Source organism: Cyprinodon tularosa, unplaced genomic scaffold (assembly GCF_016077235.1).
Source record: "Cyprinodon tularosa strain WSP-4 unplaced genomic scaffold, ASM1607723v1 ctg228, whole genome shotgun sequence".
Taxonomy (NCBI): Eukaryota; Metazoa; Chordata; class Actinopteri; order Cyprinodontiformes; family Cyprinodontidae; genus Cyprinodon; species Cyprinodon tularosa.
Genome location: NW_024038851.1, coordinates 1755146 through 1782637, shown reverse-complemented (window position 1 = coordinate 1782637; position 27492 = coordinate 1755146). Strand labels below are relative to the sequence as shown.

Genomic DNA, 27492 nt, shown 5'->3' with positions numbered 1-27492 from the left:
GCGCACAGGACGCGCCCACTGCGCTGCCGTGTGAAGTTACGTACCTGCTCCCACAAGCAATATCATCACAGAGAAAACATGGCGAGGTTAAGCGAGCACGGGATTCGCCTCAGTTCTGTAAGTCTTTCTAATATACAATGAAGCATTTTTCCTCTCTAAAATCATTTCTGATTTAGACAGAAACGATCCTGGCTGATTGATTATTCTGCTTTTGTTTTATCAGATGAGCCCTTCTTTCCTGAACAGCAACTCCACCAGTCACACCTGGCCGTTCAGCGCGGTGGCAGAGTTAATAGGTAAACTACCAGACACGATGACATGAGAAGTTTGCATAGAGCAGCGCACCTGCAGCCTGTGTTATTGAGCTCCTTGCAAACTATCCTGGTTTCATTTTGATCGCTCTTCCGCTGTCGCACATTGAAAGCTGCGCGTTTCACCAACTTTGTGCCAAATTAGAGCGTTGAACTTCCTCTATAACACTTCAGACTTAAAGCAAAATTTGTTTGCATCTAAATTAGTTTGAATCCCTTGTATTTTCTAAACATTGCCCTGTCCGTCTTTCAAGAGTTTCAAATAGGCTGTTATGCTGCAACGTGACTTTATAGAGTCTGTCTGGGCTGTCATGCCTCCACTCTGTGTGCTCTCATTGGCTCAGACCCAACCGCCATTATTTGCCTGTCTGGTTTTTAAACAGGAACTGTCACAGAGCAGCAAAGAAGATGTGCAATTACATCACTGCATTTCATATCAGTGCTGTGTGTTGTGGTCAGATAATGCATTGCCCATCTGAGGCTATTGGATGACTTTAGATAGAAAAGTGTCACACAGTCAAACTTATTTCCTGCAGTCCAGATGTGCTCTCCTCTGTAAATATTTATTTGTTTGTTTAAGGAAACATTTGTTCTTCAAAACTAACCCAATATCATATATCTCTTACCACTTTATAGGCACTCAGTGAAATACTTTGAAACTCAAAATTTTAAGCCATTAGTGTTATAGGAATCAGGACAAGATCTTACACTGCAAAAATGATCTAGAAATGAGTAATAAATGTCCTAAATTAAGTGTATTTACCCTTAATGTAGGTGGGTTAATAAGAGGATTTGCCAAAGGCATTAGAATTTTACTCTTAAAATAAGATAATTAATTACTTGAAATAAGACAAAAGGTATTTTTTCGCATTTTAAATGTAAATTGTCTTGTACCATTGATAAAGTGTCTTACTTTACTCCTCAATTCAAGAGAAAATGCACTTATATTAAGAAAAAAATACTTATTTATTAAATTCTATTTTTTCCAGTGTATTACCTTAGTAACATTTAAAAAAATATGGATATTTTGATGGCAAACATTAATGTCAATATAATAACAAGAAACGCCAACTTGCCAGAATATATTAGGAAAAATAACAAAAGGGCTTCTATAAGAAATTCATGAAAAACACATTTTTTGGTCCAACATTTTGGTCCAGTATCAGCATTAATACTGATACTTGAACTTACCTTTTTTAGTTTATATACTGTTATAAACTGTTAACTAGGGTTAGTAACTTTTTACCTTTTCAATTAGCTTTTTACCTTTTTTTCTTGACTTGTAACTTTTCCTTTTCCAGCTTAATTAAGTAGGTAATATATCATTTAATCTTTGCTGAATGGCTAGATATAGATCTTGTGCTTCTAGACCTCATTGAGGGATGGGGGGGGGGTCCATTTGTAAGGGGTATGCAAGTGATCAAAAACAGTAACTTGCCCTATAAGGGGTTTAGGAAGAATGCAGGATTTCTGAATGGAGGTTCTACTGAGAGTTTGCGAGTTGTTAGTATCTAACACTCCTGAGGACTTTTTTTATTTACTGTATACATCCAAACTAGCATCTATTATCTTAAAACAACTCTGATATTAAAAGTTTTGAAGTATATCATATTCTACTAGTTCCTTTACTGTTAAGAAAGTACCTTTATAGCTGGGTGTTACTCTAAATACTTTACATAAAACATTCCTCAGTAGTTCCTAACAGGAAGACCAAGGGCAGTGCACTGCTTGCAGCCTCTAATTTTCACAGGAAACATTTTTCCGTTTCTGAGTGAACACCATTAAATGCAAATATGTTGAATGTTTAAAGATAAAACAAACAGCAACAAAATCAAAAGCATTAAAAAATGCTGTGACTATTGAGTTTTACGGTGGTTTTTAAAACAGCATAGGTCCAATATGGTTGCATTGGTTTGGAAATGAGGTGATTTAATTGTTATAAGCATTGTTGTAAACAGTTGTAAGCAGGTAATCTCTTAGCTGCAGTTTAGGGGCCTCTTGGCACCTTCAGCCAAGAGACTGAAGCTAATGGCTGTTCCAAGAGCAGCAAAGACAAGGACAATCTTTTTCCATGGCAACACAGCTTTAATCAATTGGGGTACACTGATGTTATCTTAATCAATAGTTGTGTAATTTACACTAGAAATGGAGATAAGAAGTGGTACAACACTAGCAATGCTTCTGTGTAAAATGCTTAAAAGAGAATTCAAAAATACATAAAAAGCAAACATATATTGATTCCTGTGAATCTTTATTTAATTTGTTAAACGCTACCCTAGGAGTGACTCAGAAGAGCTCCATCCTCAGTTGTTTTATTGTAAGATATTAGGCACCTCACACCTACTTATACCAGTTAAATAGGACATTTAATTTTATTGTTAACTAGATAATTTAATTATTCAATCAATTTCTAACCAAATGGCAAGTTTAATTTATAAGGGGATATTTAATTGTTCCTTTTTTTTAGCTTAATTTAGGGCTAAAACTATTGATTATCGATTAGTAATTAATTAATCTGGTAATTCTTTTTTTATTTTATTTAACTGATCTAAAAAGAGATACCCTTAGTGAATAAATATACATTAATAAATAGTAAGGTATGGTTTGTAAAACAAAAAAGTTATTTCACATTTATATGAATAGTAATTGTGAAAAAAATATGTCTGAATTGTTTGACCAAAGGAGAAAATGACAAAGATAACCCGAGCAGGGTGTCGAACTAGCAACCCACCAGTAACAGGACAAACCACTACATTCAGAGCCACGGTCCACATAATTATACAAAGATAATTATCTCAATTTCCAATTTCTGTCATTAATAATCACTCCTCAATCACTTATTAAAATATTTTACCTCACTTGTTCTAGTCTACTCACTGTAAAATGTCCCACAGTGGAAGATCCAGCATTCCAGTCTATTTAAAACCTTCATGAATAAAAAGACATAAATATGAATTTGAAATGTTATTGACTTCATTTGTTTTAACAATTATGCTTCTATCAAAAAGGATAATATGTTTAACTGATAGAAAGTCGAATAAAAAAGCATTTGCAAAGAAAATCCTACAAGTCTTTAGCAGCTTGATCCTGGCTAATAAGGACTTTTAGGCTTATGTGAACTTATAAACACGTTCTGCAGTCAGATTTCCCCTTTAATAAAAAAAGAAACAAATGAATCATATCCAAATATACTTTACAGCTCTACAGTAAGATATAAGTTAGATATATTAACTATCCTGTTGGGTAGCTTCATATGTAGACCACTAAATATTATCTGACTAGAATATAACTACATTTACCTTCCATGATGCTAAAAGTCAGTGTTGGTTTCAACACACTGTGGCATGACAATGCAATGAAATCTCAGTTTACTTTTGCAATTTGGTGATCATTATGAACAAATCAGACTTTTCACGTTTATACTTCTATGTTCCTGGCTGAAAAATGTAAAACTTTATTTTTTGTCAGAGAAAAGACATCATCAAACTTTACTCAAAGTTTTAGCCCAGACTAAAAAAAAAAAAAAAATCAATATAATTTTTTTTTATTTGTAAAGGCATCACTTTCCTGGTTTTGATATTCTATTAGTAGTTAAAGATGAACAGAGTTTAGGACAGAAGGAAAATATTTTTTTTTTCAGAAGCAGATCATTTTGTTAACATAAAACAGGCATAGATTAGTGTCAAGCATACTTAAATAACATTTTTAATGTTCCCTTTCTTACGATCCTATTCTGTTTTCCGCCATCAGTCCTCCTGTAAAACAAAAGAACTAAAAATAATACATTAGCCAGACGTTTTTTTTCTGTGGTTATCCACTAGCATGTGAGTCAAATGTCCAGTCTTCACCATAAAACAGCTTTAGGAGAGAACAACTGGTTAAATTATTGTAGTTCAAACCTAAAAATTGTCTCGTATTGTACCTCTTTTGTCATCACATTAATAATAGTCCTTATTGAATGTATACATCTTAGCTTGAGTAGCAAGTGATAACTTTATTTGATGTATTCCATGGATGGATGGATGGATGGACAGACATATATGAAAATGTATGAATAAACCTTCATGTATATCTATATATATATTTCATGTATAGCTAACTAATTAATTAATGCTACAGTGAAAACCATTTTATCTTACTTTTGCATTTACTGCTTTGTTGAACTTACACCAGTAGATGCCCTGTATCTACAGAGCAATACTTTTGCTTTTTACAGGAAGACTTGTGCTAACTGCAGCAGTGTAATGAAATGGGGTGATGTAAAGTAGTTTTTAATGTGTCTAGCTATTTTAGGATAAAAGTTTTTTATTAAACTAAAGGACCTGATCACGTTGGGAAGCCAGCTGGGAGCTCATGGAGAGAATTTCTAATATTTATACCATTACAAAGACGGTAGTTTTGGAGAAAGAACCTCAAAACGTCCCTTGAACTATATTATTCCCCATTAACTACATCTCAATTTGATTTTACAAAATATCAATTAGAAACTATTTATGACCAGCTTGCTTTTGCTTCAAATCCATCGCAGTCAAATTGAAAACACCATAAATGTCGATCACCGATCACTTTGGGGGCACCATTAGTCACAGCTTATTTTAATAGCTAATAACTGCTGCCACTGTTAAATGATTTAATTCTGGGCTTATTGTGTATATAAGCACTTTTATTGCAAGATGGCAATAGGTAGCATAAGCTTATCTTCATGTGCTATAGCATTTATCCTTCAGTTTGATAAAGCATGGTTTCTTCCTGTCTTCTGCATACAGGTGCTGGTCATAAAATTAGAATATCATGAAAAAGTAGATTGATTTCAGTAATTCCATTTAAAAAGTGAAACTTGTATATTATATTCATACATTACATACAAACTCATATATTTCAGATGTTTATTTTGTTTAATTTTGATGATTACAAATGACAACAAATGAAAATCTCAAATTCATCATATCAGAAAATTAGAATATTGTGAAAAGGTTCAAAATTGATGGCCCCTGGTGCCACACTCTAATCAGCTAATTAACTCAAACCACCTGCAAAAGCCTTTAAATGGTCTTTCAGTCTAGTTCTATAGGCTACACAATCATGGGGAAGACTGCTGACTTGACAGTTGTCCAAAAGACGACCATCGACACCTTGCACAAGGAGGGCAAGACACAAAAGGTCATCGCTAAAGAGGCTGGCTGTTCACAGAGCTCAGTGTCCAAGCACATTAGTAGAGAGGCGAAGGGAAGGAAAAGATGTGGTCGAAAAAAGTGTACAAGCAAGAGAGATAACCGCACCCTGGAGAGGATTGTGAAACAAAACCCATTCAAAAATGTGGGGGAGATTCACAAAGAGTGGACTGCAGCTGGAGTGAGTGCTTCAAGAACCACCACACACAGACGTATGAAAGACATGGGTTTCTGCTGTCGCATTCCTTGTGTCAAGCCACTCTTGAACCACAGACAGCGTCAGAAGCGTCTTGCCTGGGCTAAAGAGAAACAGGACTGGACTGCTGGTGAGTGGTCCAAAGTCATGTTCTCTGATGAAAGTAAATTTTGCATTTCCTTTGGAAATCAAGGTCCCAGAGTCTGGAGGAAAAGAAGAGAGGCACTTCATCCACGTTGCTTGAAGTCCAGTGTAAAGTTTCCACAGTCAGTGATGGTTTGGGGTGCCATGTCATCTGCTGGTGTTGGTCCATTGTGTTTTCTGAGGTCCAGGGTCAACGCAGCCACATACCAGGAAGTTTTAGAGCACTTCATGCTTCCTGCAGCTGACCAACTTTTTGGAGATGCAGATTTCATTTTCCAACAGGACTTGGCACCTGCACACAGTGCCAAAGCTACCAGTACCTGGTTGAAGGACCATGGTATCCCTGTTCTTAATTGGCCAGCAAACTCTCCTGACCTTAACCCCATAGAAAATCTATGGGGTATTGTGAAGAAGAAGATGCAATACACCAGACCCAACAATTCAGAAGAGCTAAAAGCCACTATTAGAGCAACCTGGGCTATCATAACACCTGAGCAGTGCCACAGACTGATCGACTCCATGCCACGCCGCATTGCTGCAGTAATACAGGCCAAAGGAGGCCCAACTAAATACTGAGTGCTGTACATGCTCATACTTTTCATGTTCATACTTTTCAGTTGGCCAACATTTCTATAAATCCTTTGTTTTTATTGGTCTTCAGTAATATTCTAATTTTCTGATATGATGAATTTGAGATTTTCATTTGTTGTCATTTGTAATCATCAAAATTAAACAAAATAAACATCTGAAATATATGAGTTTGTATGTAATGTATGAATATAATATACAAGTTTCACTTTTTAAATGGAATTACTGAAATCAATCTACTTTTTCATGATATTCTAATTTTATGACCAGCACCTGTATATCCTGGTTGCTTCATGTCCACAGCTTTTCTTGGCACTGCTCTTTTAGTCTTAGTCTGACAACAGCCAGAACAGAAGCAGACTGAGAGGTCTTTCTGCAAATCACATTACTTTGGACCATAGAGCTGCAAGACTATTAGACATCCATTGTAATGGAAAAAGAATCATCATTCAAAACTCGAATCATGTAAACTGATTCGAGCTGTCCCAATAGAAAACAGACAGTAGTTATCTTTTAGGTTTAGCCTGGCACGTTGTGCACGCGAGTTCTTGTGCACTCCCTCTGCTTGTTTTGCATATCTTGTTGACTCTGTGGCTACTCTCACCATGCTCCCTATTGTAGCCCTGTTCAAGAATTCAACGTGACATTCCAGGTTTAAACAAGGCAGGTTGACATACCCATATGCCATGAGCTTCTATACACCGCTCTATACCAGGAATACTGCGCCCCCCTAATCCATGTGTGTGCACATTTTAATTGTATTAACGTCTTTTTACCAGTTTAGATAGAGCAAACATTGACTAGACTATATCTAATACAACAGAAACATAGCTGTTTATTTTTAATAAAAACTTCAAAGGTAGTTTTATTACCGAAAAGCGTCTTTTTAAAAGATGTGTTACAATAAATTGAGGATTTTTACTGTGAGTGAACCATTTCAAATTTGAAGAGTGTCTGCAGTTGTAAATTGACAGAAGCCCAGATCATGGGAAGTGCAGACAGAAGTCCTGTTTTTGCTTACAAATTTTATGTTGGCAAAACTGTCCTGCACAGCATATTTTTGACCTGACCAGATGGATGGACGGACAGATGGACAGATGTTATTATTGCATAGCCTCAACCTTAGAGAACACATATGGACCTGAAGCCCAGGTGTAACCATTTACCTGCTCTTGGCTATTAGCTCGTCACTCACCAGTAGAAATGAAGCTATATTTCTCTCTGGAACCACTTTGGTGAACTGCTTGTCATTTTAAGTGCCTACTACTTAAAATTAAGTATTGAAAGACACTGTAATGGCATTAATCTTTTTTAAGCAACGCTTAGACAGATGTCATTAATTAAAAAAATTATTTGCGTCATTGCATATTTATTTTTTAATTTCTTCCCCTTTTGGTCTTCCATACACCTAAGGGGTCACATCATAGTGTTTATTATCATGTTGTAACTCCCTGCTGGGTCTCATACAACCCTTTGGGGGTCTTCAACCCCACTTAGGGAACCCCTTTGATGGGTTGCAGAGGTTCTGGGTTAATTTATCGGTTCCCAGTTTGGTTACACCCTTTGAACTTTCACCCTGCCATTTAGTCCTAACATTTCTTTTTTTATGCATGTTGATTGAACATCCATCTCACAGCAGAACTCTACAATTTCTTTCAATACATTTCAGACTTCAGCTTAATTACCTCATGTCTTATTCACCTGCCAGTAAACTATATTATTATTGTAGCTTGCAAGGTAGCAAGTCAAATTTACGGTAGCAATACTAACCTCATAAGTTTTATCAAGGGGTATTGTTGAAGTTTCCGTCATTGGCCAAACCTGCTGAGCGTGTACACGCCGAGGAGGAGGGACAGAGATGAAGGCGTCTGATTGGTCATTTTACTAAATATAACAAAAAGGGTTTCGGACAGGATTGCTTACACTAGCTGTCAATTTCAGTATTTATTCACATTAGACATTCCAGTGGTTGCCAGCTACTTTCATTGTTGGGTCCAAACAACCTGAAAGAAAAATCTGGAACAGAACAAAATGAAACGTTTCCAGCCTCAGATGTGTTACTTTATATATAGAGAGCTTTATCTTTCCTTTCAGCTGGAGGTACAGATTAAGATGTTTTCCTTTAGGTTTTTACATCTCAATATAACCAAAAAGGTTGACCTTATCAATGCACTTCCATTAGTATGTTATGTTAAGAATTTGTATTCTGGCTTAAATACGCTACATGGTGAAATATGATATCTTTTATGCAGATTATTTCTGAGGGTGCACACCTTAGGACAGCTCTCAGGTTTAGCCTTTTTGCAAATTAATATTGTTTCCTTGTGTAACCTAACAGTTGCAAAAATTGTTTCTCAGCATCTACAGGTTTTTGTTTTTTTCATCAGTCTTTCCTCTGTAATCTTAGCAATCCCTTTCATGTCTTCCTGTCCTCTTCAACTTTTGTATTTCTGCTTTTCCTCCTCCAGACAATGCTTCAGACCCTGGTGTGTGTGCCAAACAGATCTGGATAGATGTAGTTAAAATCAGCGATGAGCTTTGCTTAACGTTCACTGATAATGGCAGTGGGATGACGCCTAATAAGCTGCACAAGATGCTTAGGTGAGTCAAAAACATTTAAACTGGAAATTGTATTTGTTAAAATAATATCCAGAATCCAGAATTTAAACAAAGAACAGACTATTAAAATAAATTACCTTAATAGTAACCCATGTCAGTATGTCTTTACTAATCTCCTCCGTTTTATTCCAGCTTCGGCTTCACAGAAAAGGGCTCAGGGAAGGCCAGTCAAAATGCCATCGGCTTGTACGGAAACGGCTTCAAGTCCGGCTCCATGCGTCTCGGCCGGGACGCTCTCATTTTCACCAAAAATGGCGGCTGTCAGACAGTGGGACTTCTCTCACAGACCTACCTCCAGAACATCAAAGCCCAGGCAGTCATTGTTCCCATAGTCCCCTTCAACCAACAAACTAATATCCTTTTTAAAAGAGAAAGGTGTTACACACTATGTGCATGTGTGTGATGATGGGTATCAGTGTGAGTTGTCTTTATGGTCATCAAGGTACAGTGATGATTGTTGGATAGATATCACCCTGAACCTATCCTATATAAATGTGTAATAAAGTATATTTTATGCAGCATTATTAGATGAACAATTTGACCTTTTTTATAATCTGAATTCTTATTGGATTTACATAGTTTTGTATTGGGGAGTGTTGGCCTAGTGTTAGAGCAGTGTACTTAGTGCTCTGAAAAGGTTGCAAGTACCTGGTTTGATTGCCACAGCCTGCACTTTGGGTCCCTTAGCAAAACCTTTAACCCCTCACTGCTCTCTGGGTGCCCCACAGTGGCAGCCCACTGCTCCCCAAGGGGATGGGGTAAATGCAGTGGTAAATTTCTCCAATGTGAGATCAAAGAAAAGCAAAACGATGAACTGGATGGAGCTTTGGAGCTGGACGGAGCTAAATGATTGGGTTAGATAATCAAACCTTTTGCAACATCAGATGAAACTTTCTTCAAATGTTTGTAAAAGAAGAGGTCCTTGACTTTTGAGATGCCTTTGCCTTTTATAGCAGGTAATGCATAAAACTGCTACATGGTTATCCAGGGAGGACCTAAAGGTTCAGACATATTTTTAGTGAGACGTCATCAGACCTCAGCCTTGTTTAGAGCCCTTAAGAAACAGGAAATTTGGGGTAAAATAAAACGGTGCACCACTGTCTTATAGCTTTTTGTTTTATATACACTCTGTGCTTACAAAATGACAATCAAAGTTGTTTAAGTCTTATACCAGCTTCTGTGAGGCTGAAGTTGCTTCTGCATGAAAAGTTGCAAAAAAAAAAACCATAAAAACAAAGCTTTCATTTATTATTAGTTTATGATGTTTTCAACTTTGATTTTTTTTTTTTTGTTATTAGATGAATAAAAAGCAGCTTAGCAGTTCATTAATTAAAGTCATTCTGGAGAATACCAGTCAGCTTGTAATAAACACCTGGTTTATTTGCCCCAATTCAGATTACTGCCTTTTTTGTTGTTAAGGTTTGATTTACTGTATTTGGACTAGCATTAAAAATCAATGCTCCCTACTCTCCCACCCCATTGTTGAATGATCCTATGATCAACTTTATATTGTGACATAATGAATTATTTTGTAAGCTGTTTGGTCCTATTTCATGTTGTCAGATAATTAGTGTTAAAACTATTAGATGAACAAACACAGTGTTGGAAAAAAGATAGGGAAAGATTTTAACTTTTTTGTTTGAGGAAACATATTTTTCCATTTTGTTGCATTTTATGTTTTGTTTAACTTTTAGGCTTTTACAGCAATAACAGTGAGGTCACTTACAGTTATTTCAGTTCCATTTAAAAAGATCAACTTTAGCGTTGGTTATTTCAGGTATTTAAGGTTCTGAATTGGAAATTATCCAATTCTTTGGAAAATATTGAAGCAGCTTTTTAATTTAGAGATGTTATCAACCAGCAACGAAGCGGGGAAAGTGTATCTCACAATGCTCAACCAGAGAGTTCTTATTTAGTAGACATGCAAAATCTGCAAGAGAAATCTTTTAGAGTTATGACATTTGCCCTGGGCCTTTAGCCAGGAGGCTACCACTGTCAGAGTGTATACTAAAATGCATGATGTAAGCCTTAATTCAGCATCAGGGTCTCTGGTTGTGACTGAAGATTCAGAGGCCAGCCTGGCGGCCATCCTGGAACACTCCATCATCAAGTCCCAGGAGGAGATCCTCACTCACTTCGACTCCATTCCTTCAAAAAAAGGCACCAAGATACTGATATGGAATATCCGCAGGTCAGAAACAGATTTTTATGTTGATGTTTTTAAGCATATATCTGTATCTTAAGATATTATCATCTTTTTGGGGGGTTAAAGTCTAGTTCAAATGAATTTCAGTGTGAATAACCATGAGGATTCAAACACAGAAACATACAGACGCAGAAGTGTCATGTTTGTTTAACCAAAGTTTAATTAAATGATGACATTTCTTATCAGTAATTATTTGTTCAAGTTTTATTTTTGCACTTCCTCTTTAAAGTCCTGATCATAATCACATTGGCCTCAAGAGTGTACCACAGCAGAGAACATATTCAATTAGAATTGAATAAGTAGTTCACACTACCTGCAGTATCGTGGACTTCTTTAGCCATTTAAAGTAACTTTAGATCTGGGAAACCTAATCTAAAAGCTATTTTGTTTTGTGCCCTCAAAGAGCCAAAGATGGTAAGACTGAGATTGACTTCGACTCAGATTCATCGGACTTTCGTTTGCCCGAGATTCATCTGGAAGAGCTGAAGCAGGGTCTGAGGAACAGTGGGACCCTTAGGCCTGAGCAGAACATCCCAGACATGTATTACAGTCTAAGGGTAAGCTATTATAACACGTCTGATTACAGATACAGACTTGGCATGTCTTAAGCATGGCTTCTGTCGCCTTTGCTGAAGAACTGTAGGTGTGAAAACATCGGGGGCCCATTCAGAGCTGTTAAAAGCAGTTATTAGTGTTGCAATGTGTGGTACAACACTAGATGGGCACTAAGGTGTGAAAGTATACTACTACTGCATGTAACTTAACTAACCTAGCATTTTTGGGGGAAAAAAGGTATTCATTGCCACTTGGACAAGATAGTTAAACAACATTTTTAGATTTAAACTCTCCATAATCTGTCATATTAGTAGGGTTGGGAATTGAAAAGATTTTCACGATTCCGATTCCCTTTTCGATTCTATGAAGCGATTCGATTCTTTATCGATTCTTTTTTCTATTCCAATTTGGGGGAAAAAGGAGAACAAACAGTTTGATTATCAGAATCAACTTTGTTTACTTAACTATTGCACAATCTTACAAAATCAACAAGATCAAGATGTCCACAGGAAATGTGAAACTGGAGTAACATCTGTGTTTAAATGAAAAATGAATACAAGAACAAACTTAATAACAAACAATGTCTAATAACAAATGATGGGATTATAACCTATTTTAAATAACAAAAAGTACCAATTATAAAACAGTAGTAGGGAAAATTAACAGTTCTTTTGCAGAAAGATGAGCATATCTGCTTTTTCTGGAAGGATACGGGATCTTTCAGGGCTTAAGGTGTCTCCAGCCGTGGAGAACACCCTCTCAGATGGGGTGGAGGAAGCCTGCACACAGAGGTAGTTTTCAGCCAGTCCAGATAGCAAGGGCAGCACATCTTGCTTGTTCCACCACCACAGTGTGGCGCTATCTCTGCAGGGGATGGAGGGCAAGCTTTTATAGAGCTGGATTTCCTGATCTACCCTCTGGGCTAAGGAAAGACGGGGCTTTGATTCACAAAGTGACCGCAGCTCGTTGTCTTCCTCCTCGAATAGTTCTTCCAACTTGCGTAACTTGCGTAAGTTGCGTAAGCTGCGTAACGTACGTAAAAAACGTGACGTAAGTCGTGCTCCCCAGAGCCGGCGCGCTAGGCTCTGTTGCTGCGGGAATCGAAAAAAGAATCGTTCAGCGAGCTGCCAAACGATGCCATGGAATCGAAAAATACGGAACCGGTTCTTAACAGGAACCGGTTTTCGATTCCCATCCCTACATATTAGACTTTTTTTTTTTACATTTTAAACATTTCATGTAAATAATAGGGGGAACAGGATATAATCTTTCTGCAACTGAACCTGAGTTTTGATTTAATTAGATCATATATGTCCACCTTGGGTGATATGCCAGCTAGTACCCGCCTTCCATAATACGCTTTCAGCAAATTTTTGCAGCGGGTCATCTGCAGCTTCTTGAGTGTTTTCACAACTAGCAGAGTAAGCTGATAAATCAAACTTTTGAGGAAAACTTTCTGAAGAAAAGCAGTGACATCTTTCTTATCTTGGCTCGGAGATAGTCTGCATGGCTGTGTGTTTTCAGGACGGTGCCGCCTTTTACAATTGCTTTTTGTATCTCTGCTTCTGTCTCCTTGAATCCCAGTCGGCCTCGGCAGATGGTCGCTCACACTGAGCCTTGTTCTGTTGGAGGTTTCTTCCTGTTGAAAGAGAGTTTTTCCTCTCCACTGTCGCTACAAGCATACTTAGTGTGAGGGATTGCATTTGAGTCAATTAGTCGGTGCAATTAACTGGGTTTCCTTAGATAGAAAACTTTGAATCAATTTGACTGGATGATCTGGTCAACTGTAAAGTGCCTTGAGATGACATGTGTTGTGAATTGGCACCATTTAAATAAAACTGAATTGAATTGAATCTATAAATGCACAAAGTGCTTCTTTTTTGCTTCTTTTTTAAACAAGATTATGTCGCTATTTTAGCTAAAACCGAGTCAATTACGGTATAGACAGGTGAATCCTTCTGCATAGCCATGTTTGTAATGCCCTTGCAAGGCCCTTTTAACTATCTTCACACCTATATGTCCCGCCCTTAAAAACACTGCTGGCATGTCATTGGTCCAACTCACTGATTTTTACGAGATGGACATATAAGCGAGAGTCTTTCAAGATGGATTTGTTGTGAGACTGAAAACTCAAATCTCGCAACAATCCAGCTTGCAGAGCAAGGTTATTTCCAAAGAGGTGTTTTCAACTAAAAAGGTAGTGGCTAATCCCACAGAAGGTTTGAAAGACCTTTTAGCTACATGATTATTTGTCAAAACATGTGAAAACATCCGATTAAACACAGCATTGCCTGATGTGGGGATGCTAAAGGCAAGATTTAAATCCACTTTAAAAACTGCAACAACGCCTGGATTTGCTTGAATTTCGGATTGGAGCTGTTTAGCAAAGACAATTCAGCATTTATGTATAATTTTAGTCTAAAGACATGGATGTGTTTCAGTATGTAAATGATTTTGCTTCAGAGAGTGAATAATTTTCTTCTAATAGATCGTCTTTCTCTGATAACGCCTTCTTTTGAGGCTGCATGTATAAACAGTGTGGTTTCAAGGGAGTCCAAAGTTTGCCTTGAGGCACTGAAGAAAAAGAAACTACTGCTGCGACAGAAATGAAGCATCGCACAACCGTTTGACAGATCATCTGATCCCACTGAATAGATAACAGAAAAAAAACATATTAAACAAATAGAAAAAAAGGCTGCAATTCATGATTTAAATAATCAATTATCCTTGTTTTACAGGAAATCTGATGTTCCAACTTCTTTATTTGACTTTTATTTTTAGGTCAATTTGATTGTAAAAAAGGTTAAATAGAAATGTATCATGTGGAGCAAAGGACTTTTTTTTTTTTTTTTTTTTTTTGCTTGGCAAACAGTTTAGAAAAAACGCAGCTGAAAATCATTCATCTGTTTTTCACTTGTGACTCCAGTTTCTGATGAAGTAAGCAATCAGGTTTCCTGCAGTTAAAAAAAAAATAGCTCTGTTTTATGTTATTTTTGTGGTCACAAACAGCTCTTCCACTGCAGGAGCTCAGGGAAGAAGTAAAGATTATGTACATACTGACTAAAAAGACCACTGGGCGTGACTTTCTGTAACAGCTCAGTCCAGCTCTAAAATAAGGTCAAATGTGAAGTTCCAGACCTGGAACACCGTAACAATAACAGCGGTGAATGGAAATGAGATGGCTGCTACGTTACTCCTATTTGAAATCATGTACGTAGTTCGCTGGGCCGTTGCTGGATATATTTTAAAAGCGGTCTGCAGCACTTCCTCATCTTGCTTCCGAATGTTCTTCTCTTTACCAAAATAGCACTTGTTGCTAGGTAGCACTAAACCAGACCCTACACAGCTGTGTACAGTTACTCAAAAGTTTTTTCACTCTGAAGTAGGCAGATTCTTTCCTGCTCAAAAACATGTCAGTGATGTTTTAGGATGTTGAATTACTGCAGCTACAAGTGAGGGTCGCTCTTCTCTAAGAAGCCGTAGTTCCTACTGAGCTCTTTTTGTTCACACTGTCTGTAGTTGCTATGAAAGACTGAAGGTGACTTTAAGGAAGTAACTCTACAGTCATGTTAGCTACAGACTTAGATATCTTTTTAAGATAACAAACACATCCTATTTCATAAATTATAAAACAGTTTCAAAGGAAAATAAACATTTAACTGCACTTTTAAACGAGATTTACTTCCTTCTCTAGTATTATCACTTATATAACATTAGTTATATGACAACAGTTTTCAAATGATTAATCCAATCTTTAAGGAGAAAAAAGCCACTTAAACCAACATGACCTTATGTAAAAAACAAAACGAGTATTTTTTCCCCTAAAACTAATAACTTGAAAAAAGATTGGTGGCAAAACTGCTCTTCAGTATTTTCCATGAGTACCACACAGTCTCCTTCATTGCTTTGTGAGAATTTTGGTTCACACTTCTTTCCAGGACTGTTGTTATTCGAGCAGGAACTCATTGTTCTGCTGCGTAACCTCATGTACTCGAGTTTAAAATAGACAGGCTGATGTTTTAGGGCGGTATGGGAGAAAGCAATATTCTTGTTTCCTCCTATGATGGCAAACTGTTTAGGTCCTAAAGCAGAGAGACAACCCCAGACTGTAACAAGACACACGTTCTTTGCAAACAGATGCTAACATTAACTTACAAACCCTCTTTTAAACAATAAGTGGTGGTTATCAATGTTTTAATCACTAACAACTTTTTAAGTGGTGGTTCTTTCACATTAACCTTTAAAGACATTTGAAAGCTGTTAGTTCCTCTGGTCTAACAACAAACTGGTGCTGGTTTAGTTCTGGTCTCAGGCTAGAAGTAAATCTTAGGATATTAGACCTGTGAAGATTCTCAGTCATCCAGGTCATAGTCATCCAAAAAAGTTAAAAACCAATCCACTGGACTTTGTTTTCCAAGTTTGAAGACATTTCGCTTCCCATCCAGGAAAGTTTTTTTAATTCAAAATGTTAGAATTAGTGTTGAGTTCTAAGTAGTGTTGCGCCAATGCCATTTTTTTGGCCCCGATACCACACCGATGCCATCAGTTTGAAATTGTGTGTGTCTGTGTGTGTATATATGACAAACTGCATACTACTTGGATGTAAAATAATTGCCATCATGGCTTTGTCAAGCTGCTGCCTAACTTTGTGAAGCAGGAAAAAGACTAATACAAAGTGAATCCAGTAGAACTTTTTAATGCTACCTGGAATGGGTGGCAATGAATAAACTTTTGGCTCTCAAAATGGTATCGGTGCCCTATTTGTTGGTAGTTAGTTTGAAGCTTTATAGAACTGCCCAAACAAGGCCTTGTTTTGGCTTACAAATTGGATGAGGGTCATAGATTTTGTAAAAAGGCACCAGTTAAGTTCTGAGACTGGGGTGATGATTAAGTTCATTGGGCCAGGTTGGTTTGCATAACTGTGTTTTCATTAAATTGAAATTATCATATTTTGTTGTGAAATAGCATTGTTTGCTATCGTTCACATACTTAACAAACTGAGAATTCAAGAGAGGATTTTGAACAGCCCCAAACTGAAACAAAGTGCAGTGGTTGTGGTTAAGGTCAAGGGAAGCCTAACTTCAGCTCTAATGAGGCAGAAAGGGTGAATGTGAACAGTGAGCTGCAGTTCTTCACCACTGAAGACATCTGTGGTTTTATAGTAAGCCTGCCCCAGTTCCTTTTAACCCTTTATATGGCACTTGGTGAAATACTACATTTCAAGTCAAGAGTTTTAATGGAGGACAAACAAGACCTTTTTTTTTTTTTTTTTACATTTCTTTTTAAGTATTTTCATGGCAAAAATCAAGGTCAATGTGAATACCAAAAACAGTCACTTGCTGCAATATGATTATGAGAAATCCAAAGAGTACAATTAGAAAATGACTTACAGAAAGGGAAAAAAAAATAAAAATTTTTGTCACAATATAATTTTCAGAACATTAATGCTAATACAGGTACAATTTCTGTTCTTCTTTACTTAGCATTGTCACTTATTTTATTACAGTTTTACCTTAATTTGTCTTTTTTTTTTTTTACTTAATTTACAGTAGGTAACATATCCTACAGCATGCAGCCTTAGATTACTGGTGGTATCCTGGTTGTTACACTATGATCCCCCCGCCCACCAGAACAGTAAAAAAAAATGTTATTCTGTGAAATATATTAATCTTTTCATTTTTCCTTCATGTGCTTGTTTTCCCAGGCCTACCTCAGTATCCTGTACCTGAAGCCACGGACCCAGGTCATTCTAAGAGGGAAGAAAGTCCTGGCCAAGTTGGTGTCCAAAAGTCTGACTCACATCGAACATGACGTCTATAAACCTCAGTTTAGCGTATCTTTTTGTCATCTGCTTATTTTCTCAAACTAAAAAGAAGTACAAACCTCTTGGCCTAAAGTTTGACTCAGGCAGTTGTATATATTGGGTTCTCCCAGGATTTGTTTTCTACTTCTTTACCCATCTTGTAACAGTGTGTTACTAACTCTAAGAACTTGAGTCCTAATCCAGCTTTGTCTGTCACAGTCCCAGTTGCATTAAGCCTTTTGTTTAATTGGTGGGAAAATAAGCGTTCTTGCCGCTGATTTCCAACTTGTCAGGATTAATACTCACTGCAATAATTCAATATCATGTATTTCACATTTCACAAGAGTGCCAGAGAAAAACAAGCCTCTCTGTCATTCTCTCTGTTGTTATGTTTTTTTTTTTTTTTATAAATCATAAGGTGTGACAGTGGCATCGGATGTAGGAGTTTGCCCTGAAATCGGATTGACGGTTCAAGCCCCGGTTCCGACTTTCATTGTTGTTGTGTCCTTGGGCAAGACACTTCACCTGCATTGTCTACTGATGGTGATCAGAGGGCCCGGTGGCGCCAGTGTTCGGCAGCTGTGGCTACCTACAATGTAGCTTGCCACCATCAGTGTGTGCGTGAATGGGTGAATGACTGAATGTAGTGTAAAGCGCTTTGGTCAAGTCTCCTCAGTAGAAAAAGTGCTATATAAGTACAATAAGTAGGGTCATTTAAGGTCATTTAAGTGTAAAAATATCTCTTCCCTAACTGGTGTCTATCAGAAAGAGAAGGTGAAGGTGACTTTTGGTCTAAACCCTAAAAAGAAGGAGCACTATGGCATCATGATGTACCACAAGAACCGACTCATTAAGGCCTATGAGAAAGTTGGCTGCCAGCTCAAGGTGAACGAAAACAGTTAAACTTTGAGTTATGAATATTTCTGGTATTACACTTAGATTATAAACAATACTCTAATTATTGTTCTAAGTCATCGTTTTCTCTCCTACAGGCATCAGGTCAAAGGGTTGGCATTGGGGTAATCGGCATCATTGAGTGTAATTTTCTCAAACCAGCTCATAACAAACAGGACTTTGAGTACACTAAAGAATACAGGTACATGAGATACATACACTCTTATATGAGCTCATGCTATTTTGCAGCACTTCAATCAGAGTTTAAGTCAAGCTTAAGCAAATGTATACCATAGAGATACCTTACTTTACCTTTACTGTTTATCTAAGTAGGGAAGAAAGTGTTCAGTGTGGTAACTTTGTTTTCTTTCTGCCGTTAAGACTCACCCTTGGTGCTTTGGGTCTAAAACTTAATGATTTCTGGAAGGAGGTCACAGAAAAGAGGGCCAGAGAACGAGAGTTTCAGGCACTAGATAAAGAAGACGGTGAAGACCAAGAGGATTCTGAAATGTAAGTCTTTGGTTAAACTCTTCTGTTGTATGGGATAATGACATTCTTTACCTTATTTATTCATTTTCACTGGAAATAATTCCTTGCTGACTTAAAAGTTGCCTCATTGCTGAACCACAAAAGGTGATTGTTGAAGAAGCTGGTTGTTAAAGGTATAGTGGAGGATTTTTGCGATTTTTTTTGAGAAGTCCTGCCCTCTCCACTTTAAAAAAAAAATGCACATGCACAATTCTGTAGCCACTCGCGAGTCGGAACACCGATTAAACGTGAGAGCATGCACAAGCCCATTTCTCTTCGTGCAGGCTCTGTTTAAAAGTTGTTGTTTGCATTGCTCATACACGCTTACTTTAAAAGAAAGATTTGCAATTTTTCCACTGTGTCAGACTCACACCCGTAAGTGAAAATGGGGACAAGCATGTAGTACGGCCTTACGTGAACATATCACCAGAATGATTGAAAATTATGACAATCACTTATTTTGTTGATGCACCTGCAAAAAAAAACATCCTCCATGATACCTTTTATAATGGAAATTTAAATGGAAGGAAGCAGTCTGGCACAAGAAAGAATGCACTGTCATGAGATGACCTTAACCTTGAGATAAGTGTGAACTTAACCCCGACTGGAGGGATTTACAGGGCATAGATAGCAGCATGAGTTGGGCTCCATTTAACGCCGGGGCAGAATCTGGGGACCCGATAATTCAGCTTGACATGTGGTAAGCGTTACAAGAGTTTATGTGTAAATTGGTATTTCAGGGATAGGAATTGACTAAAACTGGAATCACTGTAGGGGGGAGAACAAGTTTAGTGGCCTGGAACAACTCATTGGTGTTGAATTAGCTCTAAAGAAAAGCCACCCAGCTCATCAGAAGCCAGGAGGCTGCGATAGCTCTGATGATTAATCCTAGTGGCTCCATGTGGATGATTTGGATCACTGAATAGCTGATCAAAATCTGGATAGGTCTAAGGCTAGACGGGGAGTTGATGTCAGTCTGGGGGTTATGCAATATAGACAGAACAATCCAGGCAGAGGCAGAGGTTGACAGACTTTGGCAGGAAGCAAGGCAGGAGGCCAATTTCCAGAGATCAGAGGTGGCCAGGGGAAGGGTGAAAGGAGACGGGCAGGAGAAAAACAAAAATAAGAATTGTCAAGGTCAGGAGGTCAAAACAAGGATTGCTGGATGTTTCACTCACACAAACGGCTTTCAAGAATCTGGCAGTTACCCACTGAGCGATCCAGAATTTTATAGTACTCCTCCTCGGTGTAGCAACTCCTGGTAATCGGAGCTGCCGCAGGTGTGAGCACTCAGGCCTGGTTGATCTACGACAGCAGAGGGAGCAGGGTGTGACATCACAGGACTGCAGCAGCTTAACAGGCAGGAACAGTCAGGGATTATTTCATGCGTTACCAGACAGATGTTTCCAGGAAAGGAATAAAAAATTTCCGTTTCTTATGTCTGGTTATTTCTGAACCAGAAAATACAACGGAAGCATTTTACCTAGGCAGGGTTGAAAGACGGGACAGTTGCTAAGTGCTCCAAACTCCTCCTCATAGGCAGAGCATTGGTTTGCATTTAATAAGTAGACTAAGATAACTGATACTATGGGTGTTACATTATCTGCTTGTGTAGTCAGCTCTTTTATCAGCTCTAAGATCAGTGCCGTCATCTGAAGGGAAATATTTTGGGTAGTACATACTTCCCTCTGTTTATAAGCTGTTTCCTTTTATAGGATGCCATGGTCCCCGCCTGAGAGGTCCAGAAGTGCCAATATGTTTATTATTGACCAAGGCATCATTTAGTCTGCCAGCATAAAATCATTGGTGATGCAGTGAAACCCTGATTCCAACAACTTGAGCTTTCTTACCTCTTCTGCAGGGCCACAGGTCTGTTGGAAAGTAGGTTTAAAATGCAAGTGGAGTGCAAGCAGAAAATCTTCATAACCAATGTTTCTGCCTCTTCCCTGCCTCTGGTGCAGGGAAGTCTAATTAAAGCCCTAAGGGCCGGTGTGCTGTTGACTTTAAATTTATTGGAATTAATGCATTTAATAGTTCCCCGACATGTCATCGCCTTCTGAAGATGCCTGTAAAAATCCACTAAGTCTTTAAGTTAGGTCTGTTAATGAAGGGAGAGGTCTAAAAACATAAAGAGATTAACCTATTAAGGATGGAGTGACCTTAACTGGGACTTTAGTTTGGCCGTAGGCATTTTAAAATCTATAACCACAGCATCTAGATTATAAAACATGTGGCCCTCTTCTTTTAACCAATATCTTTTTTTAACTTTTTTCTGTTTTAATTGTGACTATTTTTCGAGTGGAAGATAATTAACATTTGTAGTTTCTCAGAAAACAAGCTCTAAATTTTTTTTTTTTATTACTAGCCTTTGTTGGCAAACAGTACATTATGTCAGCCTTTTTTATTTTGTAAAAGCTGAATGGGAATGTTTTTCACGTCCTCTTCAAACTGATGAAAAGGCGGTAAAACTAAACATCAATCAACAAAGGCTGAACTGAAGTGAGTCAAGGAATGTGAAAACTGAAAGTTGCTCCTTTAATTTAAGAATTGATAATTTCTTGTCAAAACCAGCATAAGTTACTAGTTATATATATATATATATATATATATATATATATATATATATATATATATATATATATATATATATATATATATATATATATATATATATATATATATATATATATATATATATATATATATATATATATTCTTCAATAGTATTATTTCATATTGTGGGCCTATGATTGCTGCGGTAAGCAGTCACAGGCATACAGATACCTATGACACACCACATAGAAGAACTGTTTACATTTTTTTTTTTATCTTCGCTTTTATCGTTATAATAATTGTTTCATCCAATATCATGATATTATTTTAAGAGCATCCTGTCCAGTCGCAGTTAAGAAGGAGTACATTGTCAATGTCTGAGTAATCTAATGTGCATATATGCGTTTTTTCTTGTTAGTTCTGTCCTCTGTCCTTGCTCAGAGTAGTCTGGCAAAATATGATTAAACCATGTTTATCTGAATTTTAGGTGTTTCATTCTTTAGGTTATGCATTATATACCATAGTATTAAAACAAAAGGAAAGCGTAAAACTCAAAAAGACTAGATTTATGTTTAAATCCAAAGCCGAAAAAGTTAACTCCTGTTTCCGCTAGAGATTGGGCACAGACCAGTGATAAAACAGAAAGGCTTTTAAAGCATTTATTTTACAATTATTAACCTTTAACACATTAGATTTTAGTATGCTTACTATATTTCAGGAGGGAAATGTAATTTAGGTATTTATTGCAAAATAAATTTAAAGGCCGACCTGGATGTATATCTCGGTGCGTATATGCAAATGAGCTGATGGTATGGATTGTGCCTCCGGGATGGATCAGGTAGTTACAGTGTGTATAGATGTTAAATGAGGGAGTGATCCATCACTAAATGGGTCACATGACCCAGAGCCCAGGTTTAACACAGTCTGAGCCCCCCTGAACACTAAACCTAACTTAACTGATTAGAAATTCTTTGGTTCTCTGTCTTTCATTAGTAACTCCATGACTTCTAAACCTGCTGGTCCAAAATGATTTGCCATCAGATTTCAAAACCCAGAGAGAGACGGTTTCACTTTGTGAAAGTGCAGTCTCGCCAGCAGCCTTCAGGGGGCCTAACCCTGGAAGTTATAGTTCAAGCATCTCAATGTTGCTCTAAGAAACTAGGTTACTGCCCTTTTTCTGGGTTTGTTTTTTTCCTGCAGTTAAATTACATCTAATATGCGTCAGTTTATATGCAAAGAACATTTTGAAATTATTTAAAATAACATTAACCTCCTATTTTAACATATCTTCCATCTTTATTATGTTTTCCCTCAAGCATTTTTATAACCCTTTCCACGTGGCAGCATGAAGCAGTGATGATATACATCTCTCAATAACTTTCCTCATGCTAAAGTCTTTCAGGTTTTGGAAAACCGAAAACATATTTGGTATGAGGAGCAGTTTCTGAAGCAACATGCTGAGGCAGGCCTGTGAACACAGTTTTAAACCACAGTGAAATAGAAAAAAGTTCGAAAAATTCAGCAGATTGTATTCTATATATTATTCTTTGCTATCTAGATATAACCATAATATTTAGAAGTATAATAATTGATTATGAAATGCTTGAATTATTCTGGTAACCAGCAGCTCTGATTGCATTCACAGGGGTCCATTGTGGTTACAGTGTGAAGAATGTCTCAAATGGCGAAGTGTCCCACCACACTATTATAAGGTCACTCCTGAAAACTGGACCTGCAGCCTAAACCCCAATCGTCGTTACAGGTGGAGTATGTTTACAGTGTTTTGAAAGACTTGTTTTTCTTTTTTGTTTTAACCCAGTTCAGCAAGTAGTAGTATTTGTTGAATTGCAGGGAGAAAAAAAAAAACAACAGTTCCTTTGGCCATCAGTGTTGTGGGTTTATGCTTGCCTAACTGTACTTTAGCTGTGGCTGACCTTTTGCTGGGCCTCATGTCTTTGCAGAAGCTGCTCTTCGCCAGAGGAAACCGAGGAGAGCGAGGAACAGTTAACACCCAGCTACCAAAAAAACCACAAGAAAATGTAAATTCCTATTTCTCTAAACCTCTCACACAGACCTTTTAACACAGTCTTCTGTGCGACTGGGTGCATGTGTGCACGGTTTTGTGGTTTCCATTTGTCAGTTTCTCAGCCCTAAATTTGAAGGCTCCACTCTCCATGTGACAGCACGTGTTTCTGATAATGGAAGAAACTTTATTTCACTATGAAATCATGCTAAAGAATGACTAAGTCAGACCTCAAACCTAAAATGTCACTGATGACCCATTAGTATACACTTTTTCCGTGCTACTACACGTAGCAAGTTTTTTATTTTTCAACGCCTAAAGTTGCTGATAATGTTGCATTCAGAAACAACATAACCTGACATCAGTGCATAACACAATGCTCAGAAAAGATAAAAGTAGTAAATGTTTACTAGCAATGTCACTATCTCAGATTTAAGCTCAGAAAGCTAACAAACCAGTTCCCAACAGAGAGGTTTAATTTAACGTGTTTCACAATGCGGGTCTGTTTGTAAAACATCAGAAAAAAACAGATTAATTCAACTAGTTGTGTTCTGGGTTGGACTTGATCAGCATATTTCTTTTAAATTACTCCCAGCAGCTGTGTCACCAGATTAGCCATGCAGCGATTGTACAGAATCTACACATCATACCAAAATAAGCGCAAGAACTCCATCCATCAATTAAGTCATTTTAGATGAATCTGAACACTTAATTTATGAGTAAAATCATCTTTCTAAGCTTTAACCTTGTATTTAAAAAAATCTCTAACTTCATTTATAAATCTGCTCACTTTATCGAATCACAGTCAACTTGGTCGGTTTGTTCGGTATCACAATTTCACTGTTTTGACACAATTTTCGATAGAGTATTTTAGTTGAAGTGTCAGGCATTTAAGGCAAGGCAAGGCAAATTTATTTGTATAGCACAATTAAGTAAAAAGACAATTCAAAGTGCTTTACATGATTAGAATATAGGGACATGAAACAGAATCAAAGCAAGTAGGGAAAAAAATAAAATAGAAAATGCAGAAACAAAAAAGAACTTTAAAAACAGTTGTACTAAAGCAAATAAAAAAGTTGAACTAATGATGTTTCAGTTGAACTTTTTAACTAGAACAGTCGAAGGCAATCCTAAAAAATGTGTTTTTAGTCTTGATTTAAAGGAACTCAGGCTTTCCGCACTTTTACAGGACCTTTATACTAATTCAGGACCTTTATACTAATAGGGGAGTGTTAGCCTGGTTAGAGCAGTGCACTTGTGCTCTGAGAAGGTTGCAAGTCCAAGTCCACGGTTTGATTCCCACAGCCTGTACTCTGGGTCTGTGATCAAGACTTTTAACCCGTCACTGCTCCAGGCGACACACAATGGCAGCCCACGGCTCCCCAAGGGGATGGGTTAAATGCAGAGGTACATTTCTCCAGTGTGAAGTTCAATTACAATTATTATATTATAATAACATATTTGGACAGTTGGAGAGACTTAAACTAGCCTGACGTAGTCCTACTCAATTCTAGTCAGAATATGAGTCTGATACTGCTCCATAGAGCTGTGATTATGGGGCGTGTTTTGAATGAACCAGGGAAAAAAATGCCTCTGCACTCAATTGAATAGACCTACAACCAATAAGAACAACGGAGTGCGTGACGTATGTTAAGCGAGGCATAGTTGTTGTCAACAAAAATCAAAGCGTGCAGTTGCACGCCTATAATAAGATGAGCCTTGATCGCGTTTCTCTGTTCCTCTTTTAAAATTAATTTGCTGTCGATATCTTCTAGAACAGACCTAATAGCAGAATCTACACACCTCAACTCTCCAGCGGCAGCCATTGTTGTTGTCACACAAGCGCGCTTTGGTCCCGTGGTTGATTACGTTACTGTTGATCATCTGTCCATCATCGTATAAAGCCCGCCCTGACAATTTGATTGGCCCACCAGATATTGTGCTAGCATACTCGCGCTACTGTTGAGCAATGCCAGACCGAACCTTCCGACCTCAAACGTTGTGGGAGGGACTAAGTTCGGAATGGCACCCAGGCTAGACTTAAACAGCCTCTAATTCCCATATTTATGTATAGCTTCACAGACTAAAATGTTAAAAAATATATATATAATAAAACAAAGAATCTTGTAGGAAAGCATTTGACCGGTTACTCTGACATTGGTATTAGTTTCGGTATAAACTATGTTGTTTTCGCTTTAAGCCTACACAGGTTTGCTGAATGAAATATATTTGTAGTTCTAGAGCCCAAACATTTCCTTTACAGTTTCATCTCTAAGTAAAAGTATTTTAGTTCAGAAAACAAGTCTGTGTTAACAGAAACACAGGATGATACGCATCACGACAATGTTACAATGGACACAATATCATCATCCATATACGGTAATAACTTCCTGTTTTACTGCGCTTTAAAATTACTACCCTGTATAAAACCTCATTTGAATGCAGGGTAGAATTTCCATAGATTCAAATGTTTTCTTGTTTTGGGCTCTGAAAAGAATATCAGGTGAATTAGTTGCTTTGTTTAGATGTTGCAGTTAACTCAAAAAAAGTTGAGGCTTACAGTTTTTAGTTGCATTGAAAAAGTCTTTATTTTAAAAACTTAGCAACACAGCATCCAAATGAAGCATATATTATATGAAGTATTGATGGGATGTGTGCTCTTCTACTTGATACCCCTAATACTATTTTTTAACTAGTATTTTTTTAGCTTCAGTATTTAAAAAGTTAGATGACCAGAAATTACCTTAATGGACCAAAGAAAGGTCTATTGAGTAATGTAAGTTTGCAGTGTTGAAAAATACCAGATTTATCCATTTTTTTTTTTATTTATCTAAATTTGTTTTATTCATGTGTGCAGGTATTTGGCAACATGTTTAAAAGACACAAAATACAAGATGTTTGCACTTTCTACACTGGAAATATTACTTATATTGAAAAAAAGCTGCAATTACTGTATATTTTCCCATCTGCAGCTCCGACACAGAGGAGCCTTGTTATTGCAGGTGTGGATTACAGATGGTTCATTCACTGAGTGAGATGTTGGATTTCCAAGATATTGGCGGTGAAATGACCCGACCGGCCACCAGTTTCACAGCAGTCAGTTTCTCTGAGCATCCTATAAAATACTGATGTTAAATTTGCGGCTTGACCTGTAGGCCCAAATGGAATTGGGATCTTTCAAAAGCTGCTGTCAAGAACTCTTTGATCTTGTTGTGTTGGTAAAATCCATTTTATGTGGCATAAAGGGAAAGATCAACAGTCTGATACAGTCTAGGTAAAGAGTAAATTTTTTTTTATCCTTATGTAACCATCTTGCTTTTTTTTTAAGTGACTGGTTTACATTTGAGGGAACTCATTCGTTGGTTTCCTTAAAGAGGTCATAGAATGCAAAACCGAGTTTACATTGTCATAGATGAATAACGATAGTTCAGTGGGTGAAATGGACGTACAGAGAAGTTCCTCCTTTCTCTGCATATCTCACAATTCTAAACTTCCACCATAAAACGGGCAAACTCAAATGAAGCACCGAGTTGACGTAAACTTGGGGATGTTGCCTTATTTGGCTCTGGCCTGTACTTTTGTCATGCCCTTGGGGGGGGGGGGATTCCGGGGTTCCTGGACCAGCCCCGGAGTTTACGGCTCGGTTCTGCTGCACTGTAGTCAACCAAAATCCCGGACATTTTTTTTAGGTATGAAAACTCAGACATGTCCAGGAAAAAGAGGTAATCCTACCATACCAACAACCTCGATGTTTCAGTGAGTGAGTGCTTGTTGCTATGATGTATCTTTGCTCAGCAGCTTCCCTCTTTGTAAACCAACCAATCAGCGCACAGCTCATCTAAATATTCATGAACATACCATAAAAGGAAGAAAAGCTGTTGTTTCATTCCTGGCCTTTTAA

General features: G+C 37.4%; 1 protein-coding gene across 1 annotated transcript in view; it reads left to right on the top strand.

Annotated features, from left to right (window-relative positions):
* Window positions 1-27492, top strand: part of zgc:152774 (uncharacterized protein LOC553526 homolog) — a 37240-nt gene continuing 9748 nt past the window's right edge. Inside the window, exons 1-12 of the mRNA XM_038286631.1 lie at window positions 1-117; window positions 224-296; window positions 8879-9011; window positions 9162-9382; window positions 11073-11220; window positions 11639-11792; window positions 17495-17623; window positions 18359-18478; window positions 18586-18689; window positions 18869-18997; window positions 23214-23330; window positions 23530-23607. Coding sequence (XP_038142559.1) covers window positions 79-117; window positions 224-296; window positions 8879-9011; window positions 9162-9382; window positions 11073-11220; window positions 11639-11792; window positions 17495-17623; window positions 18359-18478; window positions 18586-18689; window positions 18869-18997; window positions 23214-23330; window positions 23530-23607 — 1445 coding nt within the window. The 5' untranslated portion in view covers window positions 1-78. The remainder of the gene's footprint in view (window positions 118-223; window positions 297-8878; window positions 9012-9161; window positions 9383-11072; window positions 11221-11638; window positions 11793-17494; window positions 17624-18358; window positions 18479-18585; window positions 18690-18868; window positions 18998-23213; window positions 23331-23529; window positions 23608-27492) is intronic.